Source organism: Oryctolagus cuniculus, chromosome 10 (assembly GCF_051225735.1).
Source record: "Oryctolagus cuniculus isolate XC-2025 breed Fujian yellow rabbit chromosome 10, ASM5122573v1, whole genome shotgun sequence".
In the NCBI taxonomy this organism is placed as follows: Eukaryota; Metazoa; Chordata; class Mammalia; order Lagomorpha; family Leporidae; genus Oryctolagus; species Oryctolagus cuniculus.
Genome location: NC_142876.1, coordinates 76,177,377 through 76,197,085, shown reverse-complemented (window position 1 = coordinate 76,197,085; position 19,709 = coordinate 76,177,377). Strand labels below are relative to the sequence as shown.

Below are 19,709 nucleotides of genomic sequence, written 5' to 3'. Positions count from 1 at the left end.
ATCATTTAATTGTATTTTCATATACCTAACTTTCACATTTCTTTTTTATCCATTATACTCTTTGTCATGTATAATTTTAATTTTTTATTCCACTAACATGTATCTATTGCTTTGATATTTTCATTTCATTTATTATTCCATTTCCTTTCTATAAATGTTTTCTTATTTTCATTACCTATTTTTAAGGGTGAAAAAAGAATGAAAAAGATGTATATTTTCTATTTATAAAGTTTTCATCTAAGAATCTGTTATTTCAGTTAATTGCAGAATCAGAATTTTCTTTATAATTTTTGGCAAATTGCACTACTGGTGGTTGGAACAAGAGCTATCAATGTCTACACAACAATTGTGTATGTCATTATTGTCTTGCTTTTGATCTGATTTATTTTGATGGTACATTGTGTGGGGTATTGTGGTTTCTAATTATTACCTCATGGTAAAGAAAAATTTTTCAAAAATAAATTCATCCATTTTTCCCCTAAAGCTTTCCTTGAATTATTCTCTGCTTGGAATTGATATTTTTAGCCTCTTTAGTTTTGTTACCTTTGCCCGATAAATATTGGCACATTCTTTATTTACATCTTTTCAGTTATAGCCTTGGTTATTGTTGTAATTAGGCTGGTTTTATGGGTTTTAGTACAATATGCTACATAGTGCTTGGTTTGACTCCTGCATATCTCCTTTAAATTTAAATTTAAACTTACAGGGTTTCCAGGAAGGGGTGGATTTGGACCATTCATCTTAATTAATTTCATACTGGATGAGCACAGCTCAGGGATACGAACTGCGCTTCAAGCAGGAACGGAGCCTTCGTATGCCTGGTTGAGTCAATGATGCGTTAGGGAAATAGCTAAACATCAGCTGTTGCCTGCACCTCCCTTTTTGTGGCTGAAATCGGGGAGCTATTGCTTCCTTCTCCCCTGAGTGGCAATGCAGCAGGAGTATGCTTCAGGGAGGTGTGTTCCAGGTGCCTATGGACAATCCTGGGACCTCATTTCCTGCTTCCAGGTGCATTACTGGGAATACTGTGTTAGTGATCTTTCCCAGTCAGCTGGTGCTTTGAGAATTTTAACAATTTATAAGATGCATATGATAGTCCAAGGGAGAGATGTCTAAAAACTGAGGGTATCTGCATTAAAAATCTACATAAAATCTTTAACAGATTTTTGTATTAGAAAAGAGCTGTCATTTTCTCTCCCAAATAGTCCTCACACCCAAATAATTCTATGAAATCAATCTTGTCAAAGTGACCACATCGTATTATCTCACACAAAAGATCACTTTCAAAGATTTTTTTTTTTCCTGCCACCAGGAGCTGGAAAATACATCAAGTCTCGAGCTTACAAGTAGCTGCTGTGACCAGAGTGAAAGTGTAGCTGGGGGGAAATAAATCACTCTGAATCCGGCCAGTCAAACGAATGGCCAACTGCTTGTCACTGCCAAGCCTCTTATTGCTTCCAGTGACTTTTATCCACACACATTCTAATTCATCATAGATCCAGTTCCACAAAAGGTTTGTAAAGCTGTATAGCTTGGTCGAGGCATTCCTCATTTCTAAAGCATCTATATACCACATAGCGTTGATTGAAGCATATACATTTAAACATCTGTACAACAGACTGGGAACTCCCGGTGTGTTTAGGTTCAAAAGTTTGCATCTACAGAGGGCCCCATCATATAATGTGTCTGCCTCCAAAAGTGAGCTTATTATACAAGCCAAAAATTTATCCCTAAATAGCTCTAACATCAGCCCTACATTGTGAGGCCCTAGAGTCCTAGACACCAGCCACACTGCTCTTTTATTTCTTAAAGGTGATTATCTCCTTTTTTCTATCATTGGAAGATAAGATCTGTTTAAAGATAGGAAAAGCAGAACTTTATATTGGAGTAAATAATGGTATTCTCCGCCCCTGTACTCTGCCCACCACTCCTTCCTCTCCACCTCTCCTTTTTGGCTAAGCATATGATGCAGATTTTGTTGGCTAAATATAGCTATGGCAGAATGCTAGCCTATACATATTGCCAGACCTGTGTCTCCTCTCTCACAGCTGTGCAAATGTGAAATGAAAATGCACGCATGTGAACGTACACATTCTTACCTACACAGACACACAACTGCTTATCAAGAGATCCAGACACAGGCAAAAGGGAGAAAAAACAGTGTCCCAGGAAGACAGACCAGGGTGTGCAAGATCTTGTGGTAAGAAGGAACACGGAAAACACTAACACTTGATGTGAAAAGCGAGAAGAAAACAAGGAACAGAAAGCACAGTGAAAGGGAAAGTGACTCAGTCATTCACAGGCACCTTCTAGAAGCAAAGCTCCAGGACTTGTGTGTCTGAACACAAATCCCCCGCTTCCCGCTCACAAGCCTAGAACTGAGATTTGCTTGGCCAACGGTGGATGTTAAGTGAAAGCTTTTCACCCATTTCATTACACGATTTGCTTCGTCCCTTGGACACAGACTGAAGCATGGAGCAACATTTCTTTGTGCCAGTGTGCTTTAAACACTGGGTTTAATACGCTTCTCTGTGTAATTCTGAGTCAGAAACCCGTGACTGGGGTCATAACACTTCTTTGGCATACTTAATTCTCTAGTCTACATAACAGATCCAGCCAAAATTACTGGAGCTTTTTTGAGCTATGGTTTCTCCCTACAAAAAGTGTATATTTTTAAAAAATGACTCAATGAGGGGGGCCAGCGCTGTGGCATAATAGGCTAAGCCTCTTGCTGTGGCACTGGAATCCCACATGGGTGCCGCTTTGTGTCCTGGCTGCTCCTCTTCTGATCCAGCTCTCTGCTTGTGGACTGAGAAAGCAGTAAAAGATGATCTAAGTGCTCCGGCCCCTGCACCCATGTGTGAGACCCGGAAGAAGCTCCTGGCTCCTGGCTCCTGGCTTTGGATCAGCTCAGTTCTGGCCATTGTGGTTGTTTGGTGGGGTGAACCAGTGGATGGAAGACCTTTCTCTCTGTCTCTCCCACTCTGTAACTCTGCCTCTCAAAAAAATAAAATAAAATAAAATCATAAAAAATGCATCAATGAGCCTGATAACTAATACAGTCCCCAAGGACAATTGCCTGAATGGATTCAATTCTCCCCAATAGATTTTCCATAATGGAAACTACCCCTTTCTTTTGAAAACCTGGCTCTTGCTACCACCTTTGGAGGTAACTTTCTCACGTCACAGTCTCCTTGCTGCTTTTGAAACCAGGGGACCAATCTATGGTAATATCAGAAAAAAAGATGCACAGATTCTCCAGGTCTTTATGGGTATGCTACTGTGAATACATAACCAGAAGAGAAGAGTTGTCATCTGATTGCCGTCTCCCACCACAGAAAACCGATTTACTTAATTGCTTGTGCTTAAGGGGAATGCCATCTTGTATGGCTCCCTGCTTTATACTGATGGGAGATTATTAAGTTACTAATGGCAGCAGTCAATAAAAAACATTCATAGGCCATGAACTAGCATGTTAGAGAAAGAATAGAACTGGCAAGTGATAGCATTAATTTATGAAATTTCACGTTTCAGATACTTGACTCTTGTACAGCAATGACTTTATGCCTTCTCTATCAGTGCTGAGGAAATCAGGAGAGTTAAATTATATTACAAACTCAAATGCTCTCAACTCCAAGCTGCTCTCACAGAAAACAGCAATCTGGCTCAGTCTTAGTGTTTGTTTGCAACTGGCTGACACATATTGCAATCAAAATGCTTTGGATTTTCAGTCTTTCAATACACACTTATTTAGCATTAGCTAAGACAGAGGGCACTGGCTTAGACAAAATATTATCAACAGTTTACAATCCAGCTGAGAAATGAATCACACACATAATCATCTACATTATATGGCAAAGGTAACTAATGTTTCAAATTGAATTATTTATCTAAGAATTATGGTGGTCCAGAGAGGATATATTCCCAGATCCCCCAGTGGATGCTGGGAAGCCACATACAGAACAGAATGCTTTATATTCAACTGCTATTCCTATACATGCATGCCTGTGATGCAGTTTAATTTATAAGTTCTGCATAGGATCTAAGGGATGAACAATAACTAACAATAAAATGAGCAAGTATAGTAGTTACTGCAATAAAAGTTATTTCAAACAGATGAGTGTTGGCACTGTGGCACAGCAGGTTAAGACGCTACCTGCAACACTGGCATCCCATATGAGTGCCAGTTCGTGTCCCAGCTGCTCCACTGTCAAAGATCTACTTCCCTAATAATGCACCTGGTAAGGCAGCAGAAGATGGTCCAACTGTTTTGGGTCCTGCCACCCATGTGAGATATTAGAGGCAGTTCCTGGCTTCAAGCTTCGGCCTGGCCCAGCCCTGGCTGTTGTGGCCATTTGAGGAGTGAAGCAGCAGGTGGAAGGTCTCTCTCTGTCTCTCTCTCTTTTATACACACACTCTCTCTCTATCACTCTCTCTCCTCCCTACCCCTGTCTATCTCTCTGTAACTCTGCCTTTTGAATAAATAAGTAAATGTAAAAATAAAAAGTATGAACTATTTTGTTCTGGAATTTCTCCTTTAAGACTTTTTGACCCTCGTTGTCCACAGGTAGTGGAAGTGGAGAAAGTAAAATGGTGGGAAAAGAGGGACTACTGTATACATTTAAGGGAGGAACTGGGTCATAGCCTTTTTGAGACCAGATAAGGGGTCATTATGAAGCGAACATTTTAGTCTTTGATCTTTCCCTTGCCTTCTGCCCAAGGAAGGGAAAATCATGAGGGATGCTGAGCATGAAATAAGGGAACTGAATTGGTGACTTTTTAATAAAAATCGACATTTAAAGCAAAGGAAAAAGAAATGTTATATGTTGTAACAATTGGTAAAATTCCCAATAGCCTTAAATCAGTCAGAACAATTAATAAACTAGCACTCTTTTTTTTTTTTTTCTTTAAAAAATACTGGAGGCCGGCGCTGCGGCTCAGTAGGCTAATCCTCCACCTGCGGCGCCGGCACACCAGGTTCTAGTCCCGGTCGGGGCGCCGGATTCTGTCCCGGTTGCTCCTCTTCCAGGCCAGCTCTCTGCTGTGGCCAGGGAGTGCAGTGGAGGATGGCCCAAGTACTTGGGCCCTGCACCCATGGGAGACCAAGAGAAGCACCTGGCTCCTGGCTTTGGATCAGAGCGGTGCGCCGGTCGCAGCAGCCATTGGAGGGTGAACCAATGGCAAAAGGAAGACCTTTCTCTCTGTCCCTCTCTCTCACTGCCCACTCTGCCTGTCAAAAAAAAAAAAAAAATACTGGAAATGTCTTTATTATGTTTCTTTTTTAACAAAAAGAGTAACAATCTACCCTAATTGGCATAAAATCAATTGTATAAACTGAGTAATATTTTTGTTCACCACAAAACTTTCCAGAAGGTAGTTTTTTTTTTAACTCAAAGTTAAAAACTTGTACTTTCATATCAGAAAAGTTTTATGATTCGAATTAACTGATACTCTTAAAACTGACTAACACAGGTGATACAAATAGAAATGATTTGATATTGAGCTTAATTGTGACTAGAATTCTAAGCATCTCAAGAACCTCTTCCTTCTAAAAATATCCCTCTCAGGGCCCCAGGGCTGCCATAACGATGTGCCACACCCTGTGGTGCCTTGAAACAGCAGAAATCCATCTTCTCACAGCTGCAAAGGCTGCAAGTGTGAGATCGAGGTGTTGCAGGGCCAGGCTCCTTCCCAAATCTCAAGCAGAGAACCTCTCTTGCCTTTCCAAGCTCCTGACAGCCCAGCTATTCTATAGCTTGGGCAGCACCACTCCAAACCCCGCACTACTGTCTGGTAGCCATGCCACTGTGTGCCACTCAAACAGCCATCCTTTATAAGGGCATCAGTTACATCGCATCAGTGCCCACCCCCTTCCAGGGTGACTCCACCTTAATCTAATTGCTTCTGCAATAACCTATTCCCAAATAAGGTCACATTGTTATAAAGTTATAAGAAGTTGTTGTCAGATGAATTTAGCCCAGTTGATTAGTGATGCCGACATATTCAGTCCTTACAGACCAACCCTGGACTTAGCTAAGCATCACTTGCCATACACCTGAGCCAAACAGAAAGAAGCTATCTCTGTGTCAGTGCAAAGAGTCTGCCTCACACTTCTGGATTACCAGATGTGCGACCAGCTGTGAGGTCTACCATTAGCCCCAGGATCTCACCAGCATCGAGTCACTTGTTAATTAGTCTCCTACAAGTACCAGCTTTTCCTTGGTATCACTGATTCTTGCTAATGTGGAACCGCCACAGATGAGGACACAATGGAATGGAACATTGGAGAAACCTGTGTCGTGGAGCTTGGTGTTCCACCACTGATGAACTGAGTAACTGGAGCAACTTAATAAACTTAACAAATCGTCTGGTTTTGCACCTGTAAAACAGTCTCGCTGCTAATGTCCAGTGCCGTTGTAAAGATTACTTGAGAGGAAGCACTTGCTTTGACACAGTAACTGAGATATAGCCTAGGGAGAGACATCATAAACATTTCATGTTGAGAAATGCTATTGGTCCACAGATACTTTAAGAAGTGCACAATGGGCGGCGGTTTAGCCTATCAGTTTAAAATGCCAGGGCATCCCTCACCAGACTGTCTGGGTTTGAGTCTCAGCTCTGGTTCCTGACTCCATCTTCTTGCAACTGCAGACCCAGGGAGACCGTGGCAATGACTCAAAGAGTTGGATCCTTGCTACCCATGTGGGAGACCTACATTGAGTTCTCAGCTCCTGGCTGTGGCTTGGTCCAGCCCTAGATACTGTGGCACTGGGAAAGTAAATCACTGGTTGGGAGCACTCTCTTGCTCTGTCTCTGTCTCTGTCTCTCCCTCTCATTCTCCCTTTCTCTCTGACTCTGAAAACAAGGTTCATGGGAAAAAATAGAAGTAAAAGGTAAGCTTATTTTGGTACAAAAAACTGAAACACATGCATACTTTTTTTCATAATACACAGTTTCCATGAATATTTCAAACATTTTTTTTTTGTGCCAAAACAAACCTATCTTGTAATTCATTTTTTTTAGGAACTATGAAGTCCCTTGTGTAAAAAAAAAAAAAACTCTTCACAAGTGGGATACTAACAACAAAATTGTCCTGAAAAATAACATTTAATATAAATGTGCAAACACATCAATTTTAAGCAAAATTACAGGTCAAAGTAAGTATGCTAAATTTCTGGTAAAAACAAAAGCAAAATCAGATCAAAACAGAACTGAGAATTCAGATTCACTTATTTAACAAACATTTCTAGAGCACTGCCTAGGTGGCAGGCACATTTTTAGAAGCAGTATGTTAGAGAAATGTATAATACAAAAATCATGAAGAAAGTGTCACAACTTACCCCACCAACTTTCTCAAAGTGAGATCCATCTTTCTTAAAATCCGTGAGGACCCCATTGAAATACCAGGTAAACATGATGTCCAACAAGGGGTCGTGTTGCACCTGGCAGGGCAAAATGACACTTTCGCCTACTGAGACATCCATGTTGGATGGTGCCAAAGTTATTCTTGTTGGTTCTATTGGGAAAATAATTTTTAAGCAAAACTTTAGCATTTTTTTTGTTATGATGAGTGCAATCTCTACAAACTAGTAATTTACAATGGATATGTCTGCATATGCATAGGTATATACAAAAACCTACATTGTAACAAACTTTCAAGTTTAAAACCAACATTTGATGTGCAGTTATGACACATTTCACTAGATGCAAAAACTCTTCTTAAAGGAATTAGGATATCTGATTTTATAGGTTATGTAAGTTAAAAATTAGAGCCACCTGTAGATATGAGTTAAAATAAGACTAGCAAAATCAAGTTCAACTTAATTTTATTGTATTTTGAAATGCAGGGGCTTAAAGAGAAACTACTATGTTTTCACCAAGTTTGAATGACTACCAAATATAACAGCACCAAAAATGTAAATAGACTAAAACACTTGCAAAGAATGTTTGGACTGGGTACAGTGGAAGGAGTACTATGTTGAAACATTAACTAATGTCTGGTTTTCCCCAATACAAATGTCCACATGCACACTTTCCCCTTGTCATCACCACAAACTCACCTATTGAGAATTCAACTTATCTTGTTCCCACTTTCCCACTGCTAGTCCTCATGTTGCAGCAAAAACTTTGAACCATTTAGTCTACTTGTCTGCAATTGATCTATCAAGTTCCCTCCTCACCCCAGTGCAGGCTTTGGGCTCCCCCATTCAACTGCTCCAATTAAGATTCCCAGTACTCGCTCTGCTTGGTTTCCTGGGGTAATCTTGGGTCTTGCATTACATGGCCTCTCAGCTGTATGTAGTACCCTTGGTCATTATCTTCTACTTGGTACATGTGGTACACTTGTTTTCTGGAATACCATACTCTTCTAGCTTTCTTCCACCATGCTGATCACTCCTTTTCTGTCTCCTAATAGGTCCCTCTGCTTCCCCTAAATTTCTTAAGATGGAAAGTCTCAAGCTCAGTCCTTGGTTTCTTAAATTCCCCATCTTCACTCTCTCTCTCGGTGATTTCAGCTAGGCTCTTGCTTCAAGGACCCGTGTATATGACAACAATGCCCAAATACCTATCTCCATCCTTGATGTCTCTCCTCAAATCCACATTCACATGGCCAACTACATACTCAGGATCTCCACTTGGGTGTTGTTTTCCATTACTCCCTTCAGTGCATGTAGAACTAAATTGTTAACACTTTTCAGGCACAGCCAACTCTGTCCTTGGCAAATGAAATCTAAGTAGGAGTTACGTGTGGTACCAACAGGCAGAAGTCTGCAAGAATGAACAGGTAATTTGGTGTGTCTTCTTTCCCTTTCCAGGGTTATGGGATATATCCCAGATGATGGAGACACAGGATCCCTGTGAGTGTGAGTGAGGACGGTACAGCTGACTCACCATGGACATGTAGTGAATAAAATGTAAACATATGGTATTTTTGACCACTGAGATTTTAGTAAACCCATGATCCGCTTTACAGAGACAGAGTCAAATAAACATCTTATATTCAACGTGCCTGTGGGGAGCAACTCGGACTAGACTGTTACTGGAATTAAGACTTATTCTATGCATCTGCTCTCCCACAATATGGCGCTGAGAAGGGAGTAACAGCTTCTACGCAGCTGCCTCCAGTTCAACCAATAAACAGCAGGACCTGCTCCTGATTGGAGGAGAGCAGCGTACTCGGCGTGTGGGTAGCAGAGTTAGGATTGGCGGAGGAGGACTATAAAGGAGGAGAGAGACAACATGCATGAGGAACATCTATCTGAGGGAACACCTGTGCAGCCCCCGAGAGAGCCGGCCGGCGGTGTGCCGCTCCCCCGCGGAAGTGGGGAAAGTGGCAGGGGGAACCGCCCTTTCACGGAGGTGGAAGGGTCGGTAGCCAACCCGGGAAGAACCAGCAGCTAACCCGGGAAGGGCCGAGCAGACGAAAGAACAACGCAGGGTCCTGTGTCGTTCCTCCACGAATACGGGGAGCGACAGTGCCTATCTTTCTCCTTCTCAAATCTGTACAACCCATCTCAACTGTTTTTACTATGATTCTTCCAGCTGTTTACCAAACAACCTGAAGCCACCCAAGACTACTTCTTTCACATTTTCACACCCAAATTGTCTGCTGAGTCCATATATAGAATATATGCAGAATCTGACCCCATCCTATCAAATTTCTCTGGTGTCACCCTCATTTAGATTATTTTTATCTTCTGCCTGGTTTATAGCAATTGTCTCTCTCTCTCTCTCTCTCTCTTTTTTTTTTTTTTTTTTTTTTGACAGGCAGAGTTAGACAGTGAGAGGGAGAGACAGAGAGAAAGGTCTTCCTTCCACTGGTTCACCATCCAAATGGCCACTACGGCCAGCGTGCTGCACTAATCCAAAGCCAGGAGCCAGGCGCCTCCTCCTGGTCTCCTATGCAGGTGCAGGGCCCAAGGACCTGGGCCATCCTCCACTACCTTTCTGGGCCACAGCAGAGAGCTGGACTGGAAGAGGAGCAGCCAGGACAGAACCGGCACCCCAAATGGGACTAGAACCCGGAGTGCCGGTGCTGCAGGCAGAGGATTAGCCTAGTGGGCCATGGCACCAGCCTAGCAATTGTCTCTTGAAATCTCCTTTCCCTCTATCCTTGTACAATAGTCTCTTCTCAACATCTACTGGAATCCATTAGAAATGGAGTTGATATCATTCCTTTCCTCTTCTCAAAATCTTTTCAATCCAACTGAAGGTAACAAATCTACACATAATACTTGTCCCTAAGGAAACTTCACCTCCACAAAACTTTTGTTGAAAATTTTCCTTCTTGGTGATTCTGACCATCCTAATTATATTCAAACTCATGCCCCCATATAACCCTCTCTACATTCTCAATGGTTTACAACTTTTTTCCTTTTAATAACTTCCTTTCTTCTTAGTCCTACTGCCTATATTTCTTCTACCTCTGTTAGAGGGTCATACTCTGGGGAAAATATCTTTTTCCACGTGTTTCTTCACAGAGCCCAAGCAGTTGGAATCTAATAGGTGTACCTTTTGCTTTTTCTTGAATGGATAAAGAAACAAAATATATCCATAGCTTGAAGTGGTTCTTACTAATATTGAGTTATTTCATGGATATTTCCAGAAAATAACAATGACAATGAAAAAGAAAAAGTGACAGAAGAGTAGCAGTAATTCTTACTGCCCATCATTCCAGCCCAGAAACCAACATGGTCCCCTGGGCACACTGTATTGTGCCAAAGAGAGATTTAAAAATTATGCCCTTAACTTTCACACAAATGGGTCAGGCACTGTGCTGCATCAGGTTGGGCTACTGCTTGGGATGCCCACACTCCATATCCAAGTGCCTGGTTCGTGACCTGGCTACTCTATGCTTGTGATCCAGTTTTATGTTAATATGCTTGGAGAGGTGGTGGATGATGGCCAAAGCACTTAGGTTCCTGCTATCCATGTGGGAGACCTGGAAGAAGTTCCTGGACCGTGCCTTCTTCCTGGCCTAGCCTGGAAGCTCTTGGCTATTGGGGAGCAAACCAGCAGATGGAACATCTGTCTCCCTCCCTATCAGTCTTTAAAATCAACATTTCTTAAAAAAAATAAAAACACATGTGAAATCACAGATTCTGCCTACATAGTGTACAACATTTTGTGAAAAATATGCAATTAATTTTTTGATCATAATATACCATACAGTGTATCACTCAGTAAAGTCATCTTAAACAAAAAATACACCCACCTGTAACCACCAAATGTGTTGTTCCATTTGCTTTCCCAAACTGGTTTTCTGCTGTACAGGTATACATTCCAGTATCAGCTTTAGTCACATTGGTTATTTTGAGTCCTCCCTCTTTTGAGAAAGAAATTCTAAAGGAAAAACAAAGTAGATAAATACATATAAAAAACACTGTTTTTCCAAATAAAGTGCGTATTTTAAACAGAATGTGTTGCCTTAAGTTAGTATTTTTAAGGTATGATAAACCAGCTCTTAGCCTTTAGGGAATACAGACAATTAAAAGAAATTTACACACCCACAGTTGAGTGAAAACAACATGCTCTACAAATTTTAACTTTTCATGATATTTTTACGCAGGATTACTTAACACCATTACTTAACATTATATCTAATTTGGGAGATGTCTTTATCAAGTAAGTGTGAAATGTTTTCCAAAAATATATGTTGTGGTAGATTACTCACGGGTTAGCCTTAAACTTTTGGGAAAATAAAAGTAGACATGGCATTATTTCTCTTAAAAATACTTGGTGCAGCACTTCTGTCATTACTTGGGATGTTTGCTTCCCATATCAGAGTTCCTGACTCAATTCCCGGCTCTTCTGCTTCCTACTCAGCTTCTTGCTAATGTGCATTCCAGGAGGTAGCAGGTGACAGCCCCTGCACTTGTGTCCCTGCCACCCATGTGAAGACCCAGACTGAATTCTGGGCAATTGACTTCAACCTGGCCCAACCCTGGCTTTTGCAGGTATTTGGGGGAGTGAAACAGCAGATAAAAGATAGCTATTCATTTGTTTCTCTCCTTTTCAAATAAACTGAAAGTACATAATAAATTTTTTTTAATTTAAATGAGTATGAGAAATAAGAAACCTGCTTGGATTTCATTATAAACTAGGAGAATCACATTCAACCAAGGGGGAATATAAATTCAGATTTAAAAAAAGCACAAAACAAGCAAACAACAAACAAAGAAAACATTTGCGTGGTCACTTGTGGGCTACCTCCAAGTATCCAGGCAACTCAAATTAGCATGCCTCAAAAGAGCATGCACCTGAAATAGATAGAGCTTGATCAGGAACTACCTAATTAAGGAAAAATAAATAACTGCCTGACAGGTGGCAATGACTAAGGAAGTCCTGGCCATTACACTGTGAGCAAGATAGAAAGTGTCTACCTTCGTGGCAGTAAGATTTTAGTGAGTGGCATAGACCATAAATAGGAAAGTAAACATAAGAAGCTCAAAGTTTTGAGAAGTACCCTGAAGGAGATCAACAGGCTGATACAGTAGAGTCATTGCTTGCTAAAGTGTTTCCAGGACAGGGGTATTTCAGACAACTCTTCTAGAGGATGTCATTTGGACTAAGACAGATGAACAAGATGAGGCTAACCTCTTATTAGTCTGATACTGCTATCTTGATTGCCTGACTGGTTTACCCATAATTATATCCCCTCCTTTGAATTCCTAAAATCATTGCTATCTTTGCCATGCATCTAACATTTGGATTGCCTTATATTGATTATGGTGTCTTTGATATTTGAGTGTTGTACCTATGCAAATGGATAAAACTTCAGTTTTGCAGCCCCCACTGTCAACAAGCATCATACATGGTCAATGAATACCTTCAACTTCTAGGTCACTGACTTTCTGATTTGGGTACCAGAAAGCAGAACCAGGTAATTTCAAACATCTTCTCATGCTGCGTGTGAATTAAGGTAGCAGCTCACCTTCCACTACAAATACAGAGCTACTGGGTACACGAAAAGAACAAGACATCGATTGGTGTATTAGATTTCATAACTAGTCATGCAAACCTATCTTCATGACCATGCTAAAACAAGGAACAGTTTCAAATGCCAGGCCTAACAAACTTAGGAATCACATAAAGACTACAAAACAAACATACTGACTCTCAAACAATGCAAACTCCCAGTCTATTGTAAACTTTTGAGCTAATTAGATATTTTCTTCCTAAATTGGTTCTTCCAGTAAGTTTTAAGAGGCCCACAGGGCATTTTGAAAACATAAAAATAAACAATATTCAGTAAATGGATGGAGTAATTGTTTTTCAACAGCAAACCTTCAATAACCCATGCTTCCCTACAGAGACTCAAAGTGAAAATTTTATACCACTTCACTATAAATGCAATTGCTTTCTAAGCTTCCTGGCAACAGGTTTTTCTACCAATGGGTAGAGCTGAAAATGTAGATAACAGTGAATGACTCTAGTCTTGGCACAAACAGATGAAAATTTATGAGATTAACATTCAGAAATATGGTACCCAGTTTGCTTGAGAAATGTGCAATTTAAATCACTGTGGCATTTTAATTCCTTGATCAGTTTTATAATATACCTTTATATGTACTTTTTTATTGGTCTTGCCTTTTGTGGTGAGAGGTTAATTATTTCACTTAACTTTGTGCAGTCTGTGCTTAGTTTGGGATAAGTAAAGGTAATTGCTCTAAACTGCTCTAATGGTCCATGCTGTAATTCAGTGACGGCATTGAATTTATGACTGTTAAAAAAACTCTGTCTGGCTGGAAAGTAAACTGTTGTCTAGGCAACATTGACCTGCGCTTTATGATGATATTTAAACATCCATAATAACACAGTGTGTTTTAGAATGGGAAAAGTGTGGAGTATTATGCATGCAAAGCAGGAGAGTTCTGAAAATATTGTTTCTCCCTTGCCTATGTTCTGAATATTACGGTAATTTATTCAACTTGGATTTTAACAAACATGCTGCAAGTCTACATTTTCTCAGGAAGCACATCTCGGTGGAGATGAGATCACATGAGATCGTAATGATTAAACTGCTCTATAGGAAATAACAAGGCTGTTTTGGATGGCACTTTCTGAGTACATATTCCAAGAGATGGATGCTTACAATTAGCTCTCGGAGAAAAGTATTCACAATGCATATATTACAGGATAAATAATGACAGTTAGGAAAAGCAAATATATATTGATGAAAATGCATGAGACGTAGATGTCAGCAAGGAAGAGCATGTAGTATATGTTCTTATCTGCGGCTGCTCTCACCCCCACATGCTTGGTGAGATAGCTGCTCCTCCACGCGTGTTCAGACAACCTGCAAACAGTATGTAGGAAAACGACACGAAGACTTTCCATTCTTTCAGCTGCACCAGTTGGGCCTTTCACCTCATAAATTCAACAGTGTTAGTTTAGTGATTCCTTGGTGAGAAAATCTCCAAGGAAAAGAGAACAGGGAAGATTCAAGATGTAATTACCCTTTGAGTAAGGACCAGGCTAATCAGCGGCTGGGTTATTTTGTTGGCCATGCACATTCCAGGGAAGAGACACCTGGGGTCTTATAAAAGAATGAGCTTGGCTGCCGTCGCTAGCCTAGAGAGTTCGTAGGAATTAACACATCTTCATATTCATAGAAAAGAACCAACACTGGGGGAACATTTACTTCACGTCTATGAAACCTTTCCAAATGCATATTACTGTGACAAATATACTTAGAGCTAAATTCATCCTAACCCATGAGACCCAGGCATTCACCTGTTTGAAATATTTGCATCTTTACACAAAGGGGTGTCTGCAACAATCATAAATACTCAGATGTCCAAAGTAGTAACACAAACAGAAAAAAAAGATACAAAGGAGACAAACAATTCTCCGATGGCTTATATATTAAAAGAAAATTTCAAAGGGCATACTTATAAAGGTTCAAAATGCTCTGTTTACTTGAAACTATCCTTTCTCTGCCTCAGAGATGGATTTATGGGTCAAATCACTGGAAATGAGAATGTCAGCTGTATTACCTATGTTTCAGATAGAGAAAAAGCAAACCTGCTTTGGAGAGAACAACGGTTTGTGATATTTCAGTCCTAAATTAGATGGACTTAACCTCCCTAGCACACGTGTACAACCACAGGCCCTTGCAGCAAGTGGTAAACCCCCTGACTGCACAGTAAAGACAGCAGCAGAATTTGTTCACTCTCTACAGGCAGGACACGAAAGGGAACGCAAGGGAAGAGCTGAGCTACAAGGTCAGTGTCTTCCACCAGAGTTCAGGAGTCAGACACTCTCCCTGGACAGAGGGTGTTGGAGAAAGACCTGGATGTTGCTCCAGAGGGTATCCTTCCTTCTACTTAGGGGCTGGATGCCCTGCAATGGAAGTCACTTCCAACAAAACTCTATTGTACGAGATGCACTGTGTGCACGAGTGGAATCTCATCAACTCACGGGCTGTAGAAGGTGCTGTTTTTTTTTTTTTTTTTTTTTAATTTTTTTGGCTGCCAAGAAAGATCTTCTGTTATTTTATGAACCTTGGTAGGGCTATGAATCAAGGGGCCCTATTCCATGAAAGCTGAGGCACACAGTTAATATTTTTCAAACTTTCACGTGGGTCAGTTACCTATCTAGTACCTACGGCTGGGCCTGACACCAGATCAGGTCACAGAGGGATGCAGCCCATAGATCTGTATTTGTTTTTTTTCCCTTATCTCTCCACTTGTTTTCTTCTTTTAAACTTCGTTTTTTATTCATATAAAGGGAACATATATACAGTTCTAAGACCACAATGATACTTCACACCCTATATCCCCTCCCTCATTCCCACCCCTTTCCTTCTTTTATTATTTTTTTTTAATTTTAACAATGACATACTTTCAGTTTTCCTTATAATCACAAGTTAACCCTCAAACAAGTCCCCAGGTGCAGCTGGTGCAGCCTGCACCTTGAGAAACAGTATTATATTCTATGCCTGTTGGATGCTCCCTTTTCAGAATTTGATTTGTGATAAAAAGACAAAAAATAAAATAGTTCATTCATTCTAGCACTTGCCCTGAAAAGATGGTTCAATGTCTGCGGCCAAGATTTCTGGAGTCATCAGTTTCCTATCCATTCCTAAGCCAGGATCTGTAATTTATCTAATAATTCTTTATAATACCCTTAAGTTAGGTCTCAGCTGGAGTTCCAAATCCAGAGAGGATGAAGCTACCAAATGGTGGTGCTGTGTGCAATCTATTTTCAATAAATATTTATTATCCCCAAAACTGTGAAGAATTCAGAAGCAATCAATCTTTTGTGTGTAGAGAGAACAAGATTTTACTGCAAATCAAGGATGGTTGCACAAACACTTTCCCTGCTGCTGAGTTCCTGAAAGAATAATTTTGCCCTATTATTCCAAATTGCAAAGTCATCCTATTTTATAGGTATTTATCAGTACTTAAGTGACTCATTTGCAACTCTATTCAGTATCTGTAATCTTTATGGGACACAAAGATTTTTGAGTATTTGAAAAATCTGAGTACTCTCTACAAATTAAATGTGTGCATGGGTATACACATACACACACATCAACAACCAACATTGATTAAAATTAAGGATGGATCAGAACATCCAAGATTCCATGGGCATCAGGTTAGGAAACCACGCTAGGAATTCAACTCATCTAATGACACAGAATATCTTGTCTTAGATGTTTCAGTGTTAGAAAAGAAAGTGTTTCTAGAAGTGTTTTACTGAGATTTTCTTTTATGATGACTTTGTACATTTGAACATTTTTGAACATTAGTTCCTTAATTTTCTTGCACAAAAAATGAGTGGTAAAGTTGCATAAATCAGGAACACGAGTCTCACACCAAATATGTCTCCATGCAATGGTGAGGGGTTCCAATAGTTTTTGTTTTTTTTTTTTTTCCGAGTCCAAAAAGTGCATTCATTTTACGCTCTATTTTTTTTTATTTATTTATTTGACGGATAGTGAAAGAGAGAGAGAGACAGAGAGAAAGGTCTTCCTTCCGTTGGTTCACCCCCCAAATGGCCACTACAGCCGGCACTGCGCCGATCCGAAGCCAGGAACCAGGTGCTTCCTCCTGGTCTCCCACGCGGGTGCAGGGGCCCAAGCACTTGGGCCATCCTCCACTGCCCTCCTGAGCCACAGCAGAGAGCTGGACCGGAAGAGGAGCAACTGGGACTAGAACCCAGCACCCAAATGGGATGCTGGCGCTGCAGGGGGAGGATTAACCAAGCAAGCCACGCGCCGGTCCCTATTTTACCCTCTGCTGACAAAGGAGCAGAGTATAAATGTATTAAGGAACAAAGGAAACAAAAACGACATGCACACATCTTTACACAGAAAGTATAGGCAATAATTGTCAAGATTCTTTAAATTCCTTAGATTCCTTACACTCTCTATTTTCAGTATTTAACAGTCAAAAATTTGCTTTTAAAAATAACTTCTTTATCATCTCTAAGTTTTCCAAAATGTTTTTGAATAAAAATGACAGATTTGGCAACCTGAACATTCTTGTCCTTCCCCCATGGAGACAGGCATTTTCTATTCACGCACAGAATCTGGTGAGCCATGGCACATGTCATAAAATGATACAGACGTTCAGTCTGGTTTCATTGACTTGGGAAGCATCCGACTCTTCATTTTTGACACCACCACCTTCTCTGCACCCAAGCTTCTTGACACTGAGCCTAACCCTGAAACCATTTCTACCACAAGTTTATTTGAAACATGCATGTGAGAAATAATATTCATGGAACATTAGTTAAAAGAATTTTGGTTCATATGTTCTCAAGAGTTTTTTGAGTCCTGATGTTCAGTTACCTTTGGAATGTGAGAGGAAAAAAATAAACCTTTCAGATTGCTTGTATGTGAAGGATGCTGAGTGTTAACACTGCATTATTCAGGGAGCTTCCATTGGATTTGGACACAGGCATAGGCATTCTTGGCTTAGCAACAGTTGCGCATCTCCTTATCAAATGGATTTACTTCATTATCTAGAGCCAGTGAATTATGAATCACTAGAGTTTCTCTTTGTTCATTTGTTGGCACAAAGCTTGGAGCCAAAAAGGGGCATTTCAATTAAGTGATTGGATCTGTCCACATATGCTCTGTAAACGAACATCAGACATTCCTTCTACAAATATTTATTGAACTTATACTTGGGACCACTCTTTGAGATAAGCAGTAAGACACACTGGCAAGGATTTAGCTGTCCTAATGTAACTTACATTCTAGGGAAGAGGAACCTGACAGATTTTTTTTTCTCACCACCCTTTTCTTCTCAATATTCACTTTGTATTCTTTGATAAACTGTCTTTGTGGAATGAGGCCTGATGAAAATGATGGAACAAACTTGAAGACTTAACAGTATTAAAGCTAGCCCAATGTAATGAAGCACTAACAGATACAGGATGTGTAAGGATTTTATATTATCTAAACTAGAAAAAATTAAGATTTATGTAAAAATTCAAATTGCTACAATTTTCCAATTAAGTAAATGAATGCTATGAAAAATTTAGTGCCTAAAATAATCTTGAGGCTGGTATTACAGCTTAGTGTTTAAGCCGCTACTTGCAACACTGACATCCCATTTGGGCACAGGTTCAAGTCTTAGCTGCTCCACTTCTGATCCAGCTTTCTGCTAATGCAGCTGAGAAAGCAGGCAAGAATAGATGTAAAGTACTGGGGCCCCTGCCACCCAAGAGAGAGACACTGCTGAAGCCCCCGGCTCCTGGCTTTGGCCCTGTCCAGACCCGGCTGTTGTGCCTATTTGGGGAGTGAACCAGCAGATGGAGGATCTTTCGTTAGCTCTCCTTCTTGCTGTCATTCTGCCTTTGAAATAAATAAAAAAAATCTAGAAAAAAATCTCCAAGGTAGAGTTAAAGGCACTCCTTACTTTAGGATTTGAATGCACATGTTTAGATAAAAATCTTTTTTATTTTCTGAAACAGGACAAATTTTTATACATTCAACTTTTTTTTCATTCTACTTTAATTATAGATTTTTTTTGCAGTGTTTCAGACTCCCAAAGGGTCAGATACTCGTAACCTCCCACAAACACTGTTCTAGCAATACAATCTGCATTAAGATGGAATTGTGAAATTCACAAATAAGATCATGAAGCTGAGAGCAGGTTAAAGTGCAAAAAAAATGTTTTTGAGTTTGTTATGCAGTGGGAAATTTCCTTCAGTAGCACTTACATAACCAATTGTAAATTATGAATAACTCCTCCCAGGCATCTGAATCTGGGAGACAGCAAACATCAGTACCAATCTACATACTCAGTTCTCTCGGCGAGTGGTGCAGTGCTATGGCACCTCACCAAGCCTGCACTTGACCATCCATCCACCCATCCTCCCAACCACTCAGCCCTATGTCTGGCTACAGGATGGGGGAGAGGGAATATACTAAAATATAGCACTCTTCCCATTTGAGATAGGAAGCCTCAAGAAGGAATCTATTAAAAAAATCAATTTTATACATTTCTAAGAAATAGATATGGCAAACTAAATTAGAAATTATAGGTGCTTTTAAGACACGGGAAGCTGTCCAAGAAAGATTTAGATTCATTGCAAGAAATGTTTGTTAGTTGCTTACAATGCACTACACATCCTGGAAGAGACAAACATGTGTAAGAACAAGTCCTTACCCTTTAGAGACTTAAAAATCTCATGGTGAAACAGGGAATCCATACAGAAGGCATGCAACTAGCTCACCTCCTAAAATACAC

At 40.2% G+C, this 19,709-nt stretch overlaps 1 protein-coding gene across 4 annotated transcripts in view; it reads right to left on the bottom strand.

Annotated features, from left to right (window-relative positions):
* CNTN3 (contactin 3) overlaps nt 1–19,709 on the bottom strand; it is a 423,344-nt gene that overhangs the window by 61,385 nt on the left and 342,250 nt on the right. For 3 of the 4 annotated variants that reach the window (XM_051851466.3, XM_089305416.1, XM_008260940.5), the window contains 2 exons: nt 11,216–11,343; nt 7,341–7,516 (listed from right to left, as the gene is read on the bottom strand). In XM_051851466.3, the coding sequence (XP_051707426.1) occupies nt 7,341–7,516; nt 11,216–11,343 (304 nt within the window). Of the gene's footprint in view, nt 1–7,340; nt 7,517–8,060; nt 8,202–11,215; nt 11,344–19,709 lie in introns of those variants that run through there. The other variant, XM_089305417.1, reaches the window with a different exon arrangement.